The sequence below is a fragment of the Prunus avium genome, chromosome 2, assembly GCF_965620075.1.
Source record: "Prunus avium chromosome 2, drPruAviu1.hap1.1, whole genome shotgun sequence".
NCBI classification, from domain to species: domain Eukaryota; kingdom Viridiplantae; phylum Streptophyta; class Magnoliopsida; order Rosales; family Rosaceae; genus Prunus; species Prunus avium.
In genome coordinates this window covers 27536054-27550086 of record NC_142285.1, presented here as the reverse complement: position 1 = coordinate 27550086, position 14033 = coordinate 27536054, and the positions used below count along the sequence as shown (strand labels likewise).

The following is a 14033-nucleotide window of genomic DNA, read 5'->3' as shown; positions in this document are numbered from 1 at the left end:
GGAACCCTTCAATTTCGAGCCACACCTCTCCATCTCCTCCAATTTTCTCTTCTGGCAAGCTATTCCAAATCTTGACAGAGTTTTCATCAAGTTGCCGAAAACTACTCAACTCACCCATTATACCCTCCATCCATCTCTCTCCTTGACAAAACCTCTTAGAATCCATTCCCCTTTCCTTAGAAACCCTGTTTCTCATAGGAACTCACAGCTCTTTCTCTGTTTATGCTAAACTCATGACGGTTTTGCTCCCATGCCACAAGCTTCTCATGCCAAGCTAAGAATCTACCTGTAAACAGACGTTGTTTTTGTTGGTGAAGGTAACCAAGGTGTTTCCTAAGGCTTCATTGTCCTTTCGAAGCATTCTTGGGGCTTGATCTTTGAACTCAGACACAGGGGGTAATTTCACCCATTTTCGCTCCTTACGGCAGCCCAGCCCATTCGTCAGGCTGCTGGAACAAAAAGAACCCCACAACAACTAATTATTTTCAAAGCACAGCAGAAACAACTTTTTTTAAAGTAACAGCAATTCCAAACTGGCTCTTAATTCAATGGCCTTTATTAAATAGGAACTCACATGACCTTATTGTTAGGTCCTTAAGTGAGCGAGACTGTTTTATTAAATATGACTTATATTTTATTAATTTTTCATCTAAATTCTTTTGAAAAATTGGGTGATAAAATGGAAAATGCATTCACATTTTCATCACCGATCGAAAACGAGTCTAAAGATACTGTGGTCCAGTCTAATTTAAGCAGCTGATACCGGGTCACATTGTTGTTGACTCATAAATGTCAATCAGAGAGCACATGCAGGTCAAGTGTGAATGTAGAAAAAACAGTACAATATAAGTTAGGGAAAAAAAAATCTTAAATATATGTTGACTGCAGACCCAGGTCTTGGTGTTGGTCTTCTTTTACTTATTTAATATTCAATAATATTTAATCGTTGATTAAAATAATTTACCGGGTCTCTACTTTGTAAAAACAGAACAATAAAGGTCATCTTTTTTTAAAATTGATATATTCATTATATATAGTTTGGTAATTAACTAATTCGCCGCCTAACAATAATATATTCCTTTGGAGAAACGCAGAGTTTTATTGTTGAGCTGTTTAAGAGAACTAGAGGAAGGCAAACCGAGAGAAAAGAAGAGAAGTGAGGCAGAGAGCAGAGAAGAAAAGGAGCTGCTGCTGTAGGAGAAGAAATAAAATTCCTGTTTTTTTCTTCTTCATTTCGTGCTGCATAAGAGCGTCGTTCTAGAGACACTATTCTTATTTGCCTCTCTTTTATTCTCCCTTGTATTTGTGAGTGTGAACTTGCCTTCAAATGGTCATTTCTGAAGTCACTCCTCTCTTATTTGCCATAGCTACAGAACCTACTTTGTCTAATTAATTTTGTCCTCTTCCATAATTTTGATAAATTTCAATTGGATTGGAAGTCTCTTCCTTCCTCCTAATATTCTCTCTCACTATGTCTAGAGGAAGTCTCCTATTTGCTGCACACATAGCCCTTCTCCTTCTCCTTCTTCCTCCTTCCTTCTGTTTCCAAACATCCACCGTGGAAGATAGTACTCTTTGTGGAAATATTAACATAAGTTCTCCATTCTACTTAAATGGAAACCTTCAATACTGTGGCGACAATTACAACAATTTTGAGCTATATTGTGAGGAAAATGTTACAGTAATATGCTTGTATTCGGGAAAGTATTACGTAAAGGCGATCAATTACAGTGACTGGACAATCCGAGTTGTTGATGCTGGTGTTCAGAAGCAAGACAACTACTTCTCCAACCCACTTTACTCTTTAACCTCCTTCAACCTTAGTGATGGTGAAGATCCTTTTTCATCTCATTATTATTATAGCGACGAAGATATTCAAGAACTCCGACTGTATAGTCTAGCGATACATGAAGTGCCTATAATTTTTATCAGCTGTGCAAATCCAATGCATTCTCCTCTCCTTGTTGATACAGCTCCATGCATCAACAATTCTGCCAATTCTTCTTTGTCCAGTACTTCAAGAATGTTTTCTTATGTCATGATTGGCTTGAATGGCTCCATAATAAGTTCATTCGATTTGGGGGAGTCCTGTAAAATAACAAAAATGGTTGTGGTGTCACCTTCAACATCTACAGATCTGCACCGGAACTTGTCCTGTGAAGGTATATATAATGAAATAGCGCGCGGCTTTGAGCTCTCATGGTTTAACGGTGCATGTAACTTATGTGAAATGGATAAGGAGTACTGCATCTGTTAATGATTTCACTTATTCAATAATGCTAGCTAGAGTCAACATATTTGTTCTCTCTCCTCCAGATGATGTCAATAATATATATGCAGCGCTGTTAAATATCTTCTTCACCAGCCACCAAGCCTTATTTATTCATTTGACTATTGTTTTTGTTTTTGTTTTTTTGGTTGAGAAAAGAGTGATAGTATTATTGATTGATAGATGGAATAAGTAATAGTACCAAAAAAATCAGACCATGTCGTCGGGGATTAGGCGAGTTTATCTACACATACAGGTTTGGTTGTATGACTAATTGAGTAGTCTTACCAACTCAACCGCAAATAAGAGATCATGCCAGTAGAAAAATTACATGTTACATTCCTCAAATAAGAGATCACTAATAAAATCTGGAGGTTCCTCGAACCAAGTAATGGTAGAACCCACCCATTTAACTTTAATTCTTCATATTTGGTTAATTTCCTTAGTTGTCAATTTCTCCCTTGATAGTATTTTTGACTTTTATAGGTTACCATTCTTAGTTTCATCTTGTATATCGAGCTTTGCCCTTTTAAATAGACACAGAATCATGACCGAATTATTTCACATTAACATGGTATCAGAGCATGCTCTCTATCCTTGGTTAATCCCGTGAGAAAGATAAGAATGTGATGGATATGAAACTTTACACATTGACAAGATTTTGTTGTCAAATAACATTTCACGCTGTTCTCATGTGTGGAAAGCAGGCTTTTGCTTCCATCTGTGTACACATTCATATATTACAGCCATCTACTGTAGATATATTATGTTAGAGACACTGATCAAAGGAATAGGAAGAGAGTTTATGGTGTTTTCACTCACAAATAATTTGGTAGTCAAAAGGATAATCTTTTTGTAATATATACATATGTATTATGATCTTTTTGTATACAAAATATGAATCTTATTTTCTTTTGAAATGCAGAACATTTGTACCAGACGATCTTACGGGTCATACTCTATATAGCAGGCAAAGTAGCCGACTCTCTAATCCAACTTATTACATATAATTCAAATGTTTTGTATACTTAATTGAATTATGAATTTATGATCGAGTTTTTCACTTATGTTCCAGAACACCTGTATGCCTTTGCGCTCACCAACAAGTGCAACAGTGTCACCCTTCCTTGGATTCCATTAACCTGTGTAATCTCTTTCCTAGGTAATGCGAACTACTTGAAATCAGTTACTGTGTAGCATTTTTCAGTTTTAGCTATTGATAACTGAAGAATAAAAGCATTTTGTTTTTTTATCTTTTCAATATTTAATATCAAGTGCTTTTAAGTTAAAGTGATAGAAAGACAAAATGAGAAAGAAAGTGGGAGAAAATGGAATGAAATGTTGCACAAAAAGAAAACTAATTAAAAGCAGTTTCAAATACCTTTTCTTTTCAAGTTTTTGTTTCTTACATTCTCTTTCATTTTTCCATTCCCCATCTCTTCTTTCTCCAATATTTCTCCCATATATTTGTTTCTCCATCTTTGCTAAAAAAGTAACAACTAAAAACTAAACACGAAAAGGTTACCAGGCGAAAAGGCCCTTGACTATGAAAAATGTTGTACTAAGGAAAATAGTATTGTAGCAATCAATTAATGTCTCTATTGAGTCCACTTTTTGTGAACTGCGCAGGAATATTGCACACAGTCATATATGTGTTTGGCTTTCCCTATGCAACTGCATTAATAATATACAAATGGAGAAGGAGGCACTTGTCAGGGCATCACAATATAGAAGACTTTTTGCAGAACAATAAGCTCGTGCCAGTAAGGTACTCTTACTCAAACATAAAAAAGATGGCCAAAGGTTTCAAGGAAAAATTGGGTGAAGGAGGCTATGGCTCTGTATACAAGGCAAAGCTTCGTAGCGGTCGCCTTGTAGCCATCAAGATGTTGGGTAAGTCCAAAGCTAATGGGCAAGACTTCATCAATGAAGTTGCTACCATTGGAAGGATTCACCATGTTAACGTGGTGCGACTAATTGGCTTCTGTGTTGAGGGTTCAAAGCGTGCTCTCGTATATGACTTCATGCCTAATGGATCTCTTGATAAATACTTATTTTCTCAACAAGGAGGTATCTCTTTGAATTGTGAGAAAATGTTTGAAATCGCACTTGGAGTGGCTCGTGGTATTGAATATCTGCACAGAGGATGTGAAATGCAAATTCTGCACTTTGACATCAAACCTCATAACATTCTTCTTGACGAGAATTTTCTTCCCAAGGTGTCTGATTTTGGATTAGCAAGGCAATGCCCGCTCGATAATAGCATTGTATCTTTGACGGCAGCAAGAGGAACTATCGGATACATAGCACCAGAGTTATTCTATAAAAACATTGGAGGTATTTCATACAAAGCTGATGTCTATAGTTTTGGAATGTTGTTGATGGAAATGGCTGGCAAAAGAAAGAATTTAAATGCAACCATAGAGAAGTCAAGCCAAATATACTTTCCAACATGGGTTTTTGACCAATTGAATGATGGAAAGGACATAAAAATTGAAGACGCCACAGAGGAGGAAGAGAAAATCATAAAGAAGATGATCATTGTGGCATTGTGGTGCATACAAATGAAGCCTAGTGACCGTCCTCCTATGAATAAAGCAGTTGAGATGCTTGAAGGAGAAATTGAGAGCCTTGACATGCCTCCAAAGCCTTTTTTGTATCCACAACAAATGCCAGAAGTGGTTCCTGGGGACAATTCAAGTACCACAAGTGCATCAACAGTTACAAATTCTACAGAAATCGTTTTGATTGCTGATGCAAATCAAACAATGTAATATATAGCAATCTTGATGTGCAAGGGAGATTACGTACTGAATAAGCACAATTAGACTTCTGTTTGCTGCCTTTGTTTACTACATTTGGAAGGAAATAAATTGTCGGATTTCGATAAACGCTTCTTGCCCCCTTGCTGTAACACTCAATTGTAGGATTTTCAGTAATTGCATAATCCTATTAGGTAGGCTTTGCTCTATAGTGTTTAAAACCTCACCTGCTAACTCCTATCTTGTTGCAGATTGGAAGAGCCCTATGAGCTAATTGCTATTAGGGTTTGTTGTATTGTTAGCTAGGGACTGCCCCCTTGTGTTTTCTTGTTTGGTCTTATGACCCTGTTGTTATTTGCACTAAGGGATTTGCCCTCCTTTTTGTTAAAAAAATCATTTACTTACAAAAAGAATAAATAAAAAAACAAGTCCATTTATTCTATCAAGTGCTTTCACAATTCTACACTCAAAGAAAACATTTTGAAGCTAGAAATACATTTAGATATGTGCAAGTAGCAGTATCCCCAAGATATTGCAAATGGGGGCAGCAGGTCAAAACCACTAATCCTCAAGGCTCAAGCTAAGCTGATTCACAATGGAATTCATACAAATATTTTCTTACCCCCTACACCACCAAAGTTTATCCACCTTCCCATCAAGCTAATTTGAACTACAATAGTTTATGTATAATCTAAAATGAATAAGTTACAAGCTCAAATCAAATTGTATTCATGCCTTAAACACATTCATGAGAAACATGATAGAAGTAGCTCCCCTTTGCTGAAGGTCTGTCAGCTTAAGGATCTTCAGGTTCTTCATCCTTATCTTCTGCATCCACCCACCACGAAACAAGGCCCAAACCGTCAAAATCAATTGATCCCTTCAAAATAGGAAACTTAATTGGAGGCTCACAGAATTCATTAGAAATCTACTTGCCAACCCTCATTTAATTTGAACAAAGATGTAACAAAAGAATTAGTGTTACTCTACATAAAGGAATTAGCACAGATTTTAAAGGGAACAGAAGTTTCACAAAGCAGCATTTTTGCAATAGTTCATTGCCTTTGGAGAATTGTAGAGAACTAGAGATCAAGTGATGCTACAGCTAGAATCAACCACCAGTCGTATGATAAGATTCAAAGCATAAACTTACTGTAACCACCATAGGGGCAAATGGTTTTGAGTCTTCTGGCTGCTCAATTGGAATTGGAGGAAAGTTCACACTGTGAACTTGGAATTTTATCTGCCATTTGGAACTAAAATTTAGCATACACTTAGGCACCAGAACGTTGAGTACGTATGGATAAATTAAACCACAACAATATGAACCTGGTCTATCCCATCAATAACAAGTTCTTCATCTGAATCAGGAAACTTCCATATCCACACGACTCTATCCCTGTAATCCTCAGCAAATACTATAAACTACAAATTAAAGGGTGTTTAAAAATATATCAATATACAAGAATTCATGCAGGATTATAAATATAACGCTCTATTTGTACTTATATCAACCTGACATGGAAGGGATGGTCACCTCTTTCCTGGGTCAGGCACGGAATGGGATGGAACGGGCAAAAGATGAACAGGTACATAAATATCATCGAAAAATTCAAGGGACTGCCATTTAATTATTCAAAATCAGACTATGGGTAAGACATAGATATGCTTCCTTAGCAAAGAGGAGTCCATCAATGCATAGAGTGAGAATTGCTTGCACCAAAGAGAAACTAAGAAGGCAAAACTAAATGAGACGTAGAATTAAGCTACACTCAGTTTATCTCAGTAGAATACATACGAAGTAAACCATTTGCAGTAGATTCTTTAAGTTTTGCAACAATTATCTCTCCCACAAATGGACGAAACATAATCAGTGTGAACTCCACCTGCCAATTGTTGAAAATGGGGAAAAATAAAACAAGAAACTTTAGAAAGAAGAAGAAGAATATTGCATAGTGCATACTCAAATGAAAGGAGTATTCTGACATTAATTTCTCTGGTAATCATCTCTGCAAATCAGACATTAATTTAAGCTGAAAATCTTAATTTAGTCTAAATGCCTAACAGTCACCCATTAAGTGTAAACAACAAATAATCAGCATATACCAGTGATACTCACTCTCAAGGTAATTAGGCACTTCAATTTCATAAAGAAGAAGACAGGCCCTAGTTGTCAGTTTTGTCACGCACAGGGAATGAAGTAAATCAAGCTGAGAACCGAGAAGAAATCCAAGCAAAAAGATTTAAAGGAACCTATGTCATAGTAATGGGAAAGAGAGAAGAAGCTGTCCATTTCTTTCTTTGTTCCTTTTTTCTAGGGTAAGGGTTGCAGTGGGGTTAGATCTCAAGAGCTTGTTGCTCTGATTCCATGTTTCGGAAAAACAAAACAAACAAAATTAGGATATAGAGAAGAAGATCATTGTATATTACATATTGTCATATCAAATGAAGGTAGAGTACATTAGTTTATGTAGGATCCAGGGAATAAATTCTCCACTAATCAGCATCTCCAATTTAAGCTAACAATCAGCCATTAAGTAATCAATTTAACAAGTAATGAATGGCTAGCTAGCAGGGAGGCACTGACTAACAAGTAATGAATTTAAGTGATGAATTCTAACTACACATAACAGATATCAATCTTCTGCAGCCAGTGAACGAAGAACAATGATATGCTTCCTCGTTTCGAAATAATTTTAAGTCGAAAACTCTGACTCAAACAACCAAACAAAACTCATTTGTGTTTTCATACAACAAATAATCACATAACTCAAAGTCAGTCAAAAAATCAAATCCAGTAGTTCAAAGCATTCCTTACAGAGAAGTATTTTATCAAATATGACAAATTTGATTAAAACCCATCAAATCCTGATAAGAGATAAAGTAAAAAATGTCAATCTTTCAATCAAGACCTGTACAAAACCACTAGACCACAATGGAAGACCAATCATCAAAATAGATGCAATCACCAAATTTAAGAATTATAAGTTAGAGCATCCACAATGGGCTCTCTAAACCACGTCCTTACACAAATTTTAGGGAGCAATTGGAAAAATACAACTCCAACCATGCTCTCTATTCACCTCCTAAAATAGAGAGATCTCTAGGAGCTCCTAAATCTGAGAAGAGAGAAAGGACTCCTAGTGGCTCCATATAATTTAATGCCAAATTACTTTAATAGTATTTTAACCATTTATTTAATGCCAACTATTTTTTGTTGCTTTTGTGTCTATACTTTATTCAAATATTGAATTAAAAATTATTAAAATCATTTATGACTCTTTAAATTAGGGAATATGGTTGGAGTTGAAATTTTATAGAGAGCTCCTAAAATAGCTTTATAGTGTTTTTAACTAATTTTTAACTAAAAAAATAGATAGCATGATTGTGGATGCTCTTACAGACTGACACTTAATGCCAGTGCATTGAAAACTAAACAAGTATGCTCTAAAAGCCATTCCATTCTCCCTCAAAACTTTTTGAGTGAAACATGTTACAAATGGAAATCCACAACTTTATTATAATCCAAAGCAGCTCCAAGAAAATTTATTCCACTACATACCTAAAAGCACGATTATAGTTCTTATTAGAAAACTAAACCAATCATTAACCCCTAATGCGACCCAATACCCTCTCCAAAACCATTAAATCTTTACCACCCATCAGCTAAAACACCAAAGTTTCCCAATTTTCTTCTGAAACCAAAAACAAAAAATCAACAAAAGCAATCCACAAACAAGCAAAATTACCTGACCAAAACAAGCCTACTTAAGCACACCATTATCACCAATCAACAAACAAAATTTGGATATAGAGAAGAAGATCACTGTCTATTACATATTAAGCTAAAGGCCTAATAATCTATATCAACGATACTAAGTATTTAGATTGGCAGTTCTCATACACCGAGCAGTTTAACCGGAAATAAATTGAGGTATCTTAAAATTGAAAAGTGGAAAGAATATGAATAAGAATAACAAAACGGATTGAAGCAAGCAAGCTGACTCCACTTATACGAACTAAAACAACCTAAATTTGAACAAAACAGAATTTACCAAAAGCACTTTAGTCATAAAATTGAGAAGAGTAAGGTAAACAAATATATACCCTAAAAGTTGGATGACCATCATTAGGTAAGATAAAGCCATCCTTAATGGATTGGATACTATGGACAGAAATGCAAAGTCCCAAGTTGGCGATAACCTACAAGGAACAACATCACAGTGAATCAAGGTAAAAAAATTGTGAATAAGAAACAAGGGGCAAAATTCAAAATATGTACAGCTGACAAACCTTATCTAAGAAAAGCTTCTCAAGCTCTCCCCTAACTGCATCTTCTAGACGAAGGCTAAGCAGATGAGGAGGCAGACGCAGAGTGTGCTCAATTCGGCTGAGGTAGAACATTTGGGTTGTCTTCTAAATTATATTCCAAAATCAAGTATGCACAGATTAAAGTCGCACATTTTGGGCAAAGAATGCAATATTAAATATCAACAAATTCAAGCATAATTGAAAACAATTACCAGGTTCAGTTTCCAACAATAGCAACTAGCGTCCTAATATGAACCAATAAGTCTCTGTCTCTCGCCGTGGACCGAGGTGTACTTGCTGCTTCTGTTCAATGTCCTGCTCTCTGGCTCTCTCTGGTTAGCGTTCCCGCCAGTACTATGCGTTAGGTTTGGGTTAGACCAGTGTAAGGCATGCCTTCGCGCGCGTCGAAGCGAGGCGGCAGGGAATCGTCTGAGGCGGTCGGCTATTTCGCGAGTTGCACGTATAGCGCGGGCAAGGCGTGAGGAGGCGTTGCAAGGCGGAGCGAGGCTGCCCCAGATCTGGACAATTCTGAACCGGAAGAGATTGCGCAGATGAATCTGCAAAATGGCCGCGAGGAAGATGACTCTGCGAGGAAGAAGACTCGCGTGTTTTGATTTTAGGATTAAATGCAACGATGTCGTTCTACTTGAGTGTTTTGACAAAATATAAAACGCAAGCTGTAGCTTTCAGTTTTAATATTAATAAAACGCAAGTTGTAGCCACGCAAGCTGCAGGCTGTAGATTTCAATTTCAATATTAATAATATCTTTCTTGCCTTTTTTGTTTTTGGGTTAAAGATAAACTTTCATAAATAAAGACAAAAGATTCTTGCCCTTTTCTAACTCCTGGCGGCTGTAGCCTTTATTCTACTTACCTCTTTGTTTTTTTTTTTTCTTTTTCTAAATTAATATATTAATACATGGACTTATATATATATATATATTGTGTATAACCCTAATTTCTACCCTTATCAGATAATCTCCATCAATTTCAAGAAATCTCTTTATTTTTAGACTGCAAGTAAGCCATTCTATTTTTCTCTCTAATTCTTCGCAACTGTAATTTGAAGTTCAATATAATTGTTTTTCAATATATTACTTATCTTATTCGTTTATGTGATATTTTATGTTTTGGGATTAATTATTATGCTTTGAATGACAATTAGTACTTATATTTGATTATATTTAAAAGATGGTTATGGTTCAGTAAGAATTAGTTGTACAATTTAATTGTATTGTATTATTCATAAATTTTTTTTATTAAAATAAATTAATGTTCAAAAGGCTTACGCTTTACTGCTTCAAGACTTATGTCTCGTATAGCGCAACTAAAACGTCTCGCCTCAACGCCTCGCCTTTCAAAACATTGGGTTAGACAAGAGGTGGGTTGGGTTAAAATTTGGGTTAGTCTATGGGCTAAAACTAAATGCTATTTTAAAAAGAAAAAATGCATGGATTGTAGCCCATATAGCCCACAATGTGAGTTCGTCTTTGATTATGCAAGGGCTGGTCGTTCTAAGGCCTCAGTTGGCTCGGCTTAAATTTATTTTATTTTATTTTATATCAGATCCGCCTTGAATTGGATTGGAGTTGAGTTCAAACCAGGTCTTATGAGTCTCACGCCTCGATGTGGGACTTGTAAGATACAATATGTGGAACTGTTGTTCATTTTAATATGTCCAGTCTCAACGCACCAAACAACGACCAGAATTCTTGTCTATTTTAATTGAAATATTCCAATTCAGTCCCACCCACCAAATCTCAAGCAATTATTGGTACAATTTTACGTTGACTTATCCATTTATCTGATCATATTTTGGGACTAACCATGCAAAACCATGATCCGTTACGCAAAGCTGGTAATTGAGTCAACGTTTGTTTTTGTTTTTCCAGGAGAGTCAACTTTTGTTCACTCCCTCTTGAAATCAAACAACCTATTTAAAAAGAAAAAAAAAAAGCTAACTATGGGTTAAAACTTTAAATTTGCATTAACATTGGCTAATTATCTTCCATATCTACCAAATTTTACTCATCTAAATTTTAAATTATTTATTTATTTCCTCTTTCAATTCAAGAGTCATACCAAACCTACCACCTTATAATCTTCAAAACAAAAGTACCATATGTATTTTCCGTTTACAAATAGCAGCTTCAATTTGTGCACCTTTGAAGGTGTTGACTTTTGCATTGACTTATCTGTTAATCCGATAGTAATTTTGGGACAAATCTATGCAAATTAGTTTCCCGATTCATGACTTTTCCCATTGACAAACATGCCATATATGAAATATATTGGTGAAAACAAAATGGAAATTAATCTGTTTTCCGCAAGTTGGATTCTCATATGTATCTCTTAATTAGAATATCCAAGCCAAAGGGAAACAAACGTCAATCTAGGCAACACATAATCATGTAATTAATCAAATCGGGATATCAATTGCCGGAAGAGCAAATCCCACCTTCACTGTCCGAAACCATCAATCTCAGGCTCTTCTCCACCTATAAATACACATCATAATACCTCTGTCCTAATCACAAATTCACAATCATTCTCAGCCATGGCAGCTTATCATTCTTGTGCCTTTGTTGCATTGTCAACAACCTTGCTCTTTCTTCTTTGTGCCTCTAGTTTCTCTTTGGCCTCAGCTAAAGGTGGCTTCAGTGTTGATCTCATTCACCGTGATTCACCAAAATCCCCCTTTTACAACCCTTCTTTGACACCCTCCCAGCGTTTGGTCAATGCCCTTCGCCGATCGATTAACCGACTCAACCATTTCAGCCCAGCAGCTTCTCCACTATCTCAGGATGGCCTTAACCAAGTTGAAGCCACTCTCATCATGAACCGGGGTGAGTATCTCATGGAAGCATCGATCGGAACACCCCCGTTTCCTATCAAAGCCATTGCTGACACAGGCAGTGATCTCATCTGGACACAATGCAAACCTTGCCCTAGTTGTTACCAACAAACAGACCCTCTTTTTGACCCCAAAAGATCCTCAACTTACAAAACCCTACCTTGCTCTTCAAACCAGTGTGTCTCCCTGAATGGAACTTGCTCAAGTAGTAATTGCCAGTACTCAGCCAGTTATGGTGATGGATCACACAGCCGTGGAGAGTTTGCCAGGGAAACTCTAACCCTAGGTTCCACTACTGGCAGAAACCTAGCATTCCCCAAAACCCTAATTGGATGTGGGCATGATAATAATGGGACCTTTGATGAGAAAAGTTCTGGCATAGTTGGTCTTGGAGGTGGTAATGAATCCCTAATTACACAATTGGGTGCTTCTATAGACGGTAAATTTTCCCATTGCTTGGTCTCAATTCAATCACAAGCTAAAACCACAAGCAAGTTGAACTTTGGTACCAATGCTGTGGTTTCAGGCTCTCAAGTTGTGTCCACTCCCATTGTCCAAGGTCTATACCCTGAAACCTTCTACTTCTTGACCGTGGAAGCAATAAGTGTTGGTGACACTAAACTTGCTTTTCCACCCTCAACTTTCGCCAATGGGGAGGGCAACATTATTATCGATTCTGGCACCACATTGACCTTCTTTCCATCCGATTTCTACGCAAATTTGGAAGCTGAAGTTGATAAAGCAATCGGTAAGGAACGCATGGATGTCCCTAATGTTCCTTTGAGTCTTTGCTACAAGAGTAGTGAATCTGAAGCGGAGTTCAAAGCCCCCACCCTCATCGTGCATTTCAAAGGCGCCGATGTGAAGCTGGATGCTGCCCACACCTTTGTTAGAGCTAGTGAGGAGGCTGTGTGCTTTGCTTTTGCTCCTACTAAAAGTATTTCAATCTATGGGAACTTGTCTCAGATGGACTTCTTGGTGGGATATGACAAAAAGAAGCAAACCGTGTCCTTTAAGCCAACTGATTGCACCAAATAATTTCTCTTATTTCATCATGTATTATTGTCTTTATATATGTAATGCTACTTTATCTATCTTCTATATATATAAAGCAAAAGACAGAGAATGGTGAAACATTCAAAATACCAAAAAAAGCCCTTGGTTAATTCAAACAATAAGAATTGAAATTATTAATTAAATGAGGATAATATGGTAAATTCACATTTTTTTTCATATTAAAAAAAATTAAAATTAAAAACAAAATCAGATAATGCTTCCTATTTTTATCGAAAATAACTACCCATTTTTTCTTTTCTTAATTCTAAAAACTAAAGAAATAAAACCAATTGGCACACGCGTGAGCGTGTGGCAAGGGGCTAGTATATATAAAACAAAAGACAGAGAATGGTGAAACATTCAAAATACTAGAAAATGCCATTGGTTAATACAAACATTAAGATTTGAAATTATTAATTAAATAAGGATACTATGGTAAATTCACATTTTTTTCATATTAAAAAAATTTAAAATTAAAAGAAAAATCAGATAATAGATCCTCTTTTTATGGAACACAACTACCCATTATCTTTTTTAATTCTAAAATAAATTAAATTTTTTTAAAAAAAAACCTCTTGCAGGCGCCGAAGCGTGTGCGAAGAGGCTAGTTTATAAATAAATTGATAATAATTATTCTTTTTCTTTTCTTTCTAATTATTCTTTTTGCATATCGATTTTCATTCAGATTGAAAAGTAAATATAATTTCACTACAAACAATTGCAATTACGATTTGTATTAATTAATAATAACAATTCATTTGTAATAATAATGATATTTTTG

At 36.0% G+C, this 14033-nt stretch overlaps 4 protein-coding genes across 6 annotated transcripts; 3 read left to right on the top strand and 1 right to left on the bottom strand.

Moving 5' to 3' along the window:
• The first annotated feature begins 1322 nt into the window (after window positions 1-1322).
• On the top strand, window positions 1323-3068 carry LOC110768064 (uncharacterized). Its single transcript, XM_021971747.2, has one exon. The coding sequence runs from the start codon at window positions 1472-1474 to the stop codon at window positions 2255-2257; it is 786 nt and encodes a 261-aa protein (XP_021827439.1). The 5' UTR covers window positions 1323-1471; the 3' UTR covers window positions 2258-3068.
• A 141-nt stretch (window positions 3069-3209) lies between these two features.
• Window positions 3210-5380, top strand: LOC110768058 (rust resistance kinase Lr10-like). The gene is made up of 2 exons (XM_021971741.2): window positions 3210-3431; window positions 3899-5380. Exons 1-2 carry the CDS (start codon window positions 3317-3319, stop codon window positions 5041-5043), a joined length of 1260 nt encoding a protein of 419 aa, XP_021827433.2. The 5' UTR covers window positions 3210-3316; the 3' UTR covers window positions 5044-5380.
• Window positions 5381-5450: 70 nt separating this feature from the next.
• LOC110768067 (uncharacterized) lies at window positions 5451-9982 on the bottom strand. 3 transcript variants are annotated; one of them, XM_021971752.2, is made up of 7 exons: window positions 9555-9982; window positions 9325-9444; window positions 9139-9234; window positions 6830-6917; window positions 6361-6449; window positions 6185-6274; window positions 5451-5859 (listed from the first exon to the last, which is right to left on the bottom strand). In XM_021971752.2, exons 2-7 carry the CDS (start codon window positions 9433-9435, stop codon window positions 5761-5763), a joined length of 573 nt encoding a protein of 190 aa, XP_021827444.1. In that variant the 5' UTR covers window positions 9436-9444; window positions 9555-9982; the 3' UTR covers window positions 5451-5760. The 3 variants fall into 3 exon arrangements, with proteins under 3 accessions (XP_021827444.1, XP_021827443.1, XP_021827445.1); XM_021971751.2 differs by having other exon boundaries at window positions 5452-5859; window positions 9325-9447; window positions 9555-9981; XM_021971753.2 differs by having other exon boundaries at window positions 5453-5911; window positions 9325-9447; window positions 9555-9980.
• A 1917-nt stretch (window positions 9983-11899) lies between these two features.
• On the top strand, window positions 11900-13234 carry CDR1 (Eukaryotic aspartyl protease family protein). The gene has a single exon (XM_021971742.1). It carries the CDS (start codon window positions 11900-11902, stop codon window positions 13232-13234), a length of 1335 nt encoding a protein of 444 aa, XP_021827434.1.
• The last annotated feature ends 799 nt before the right edge of the window (window positions 13235-14033 follow it).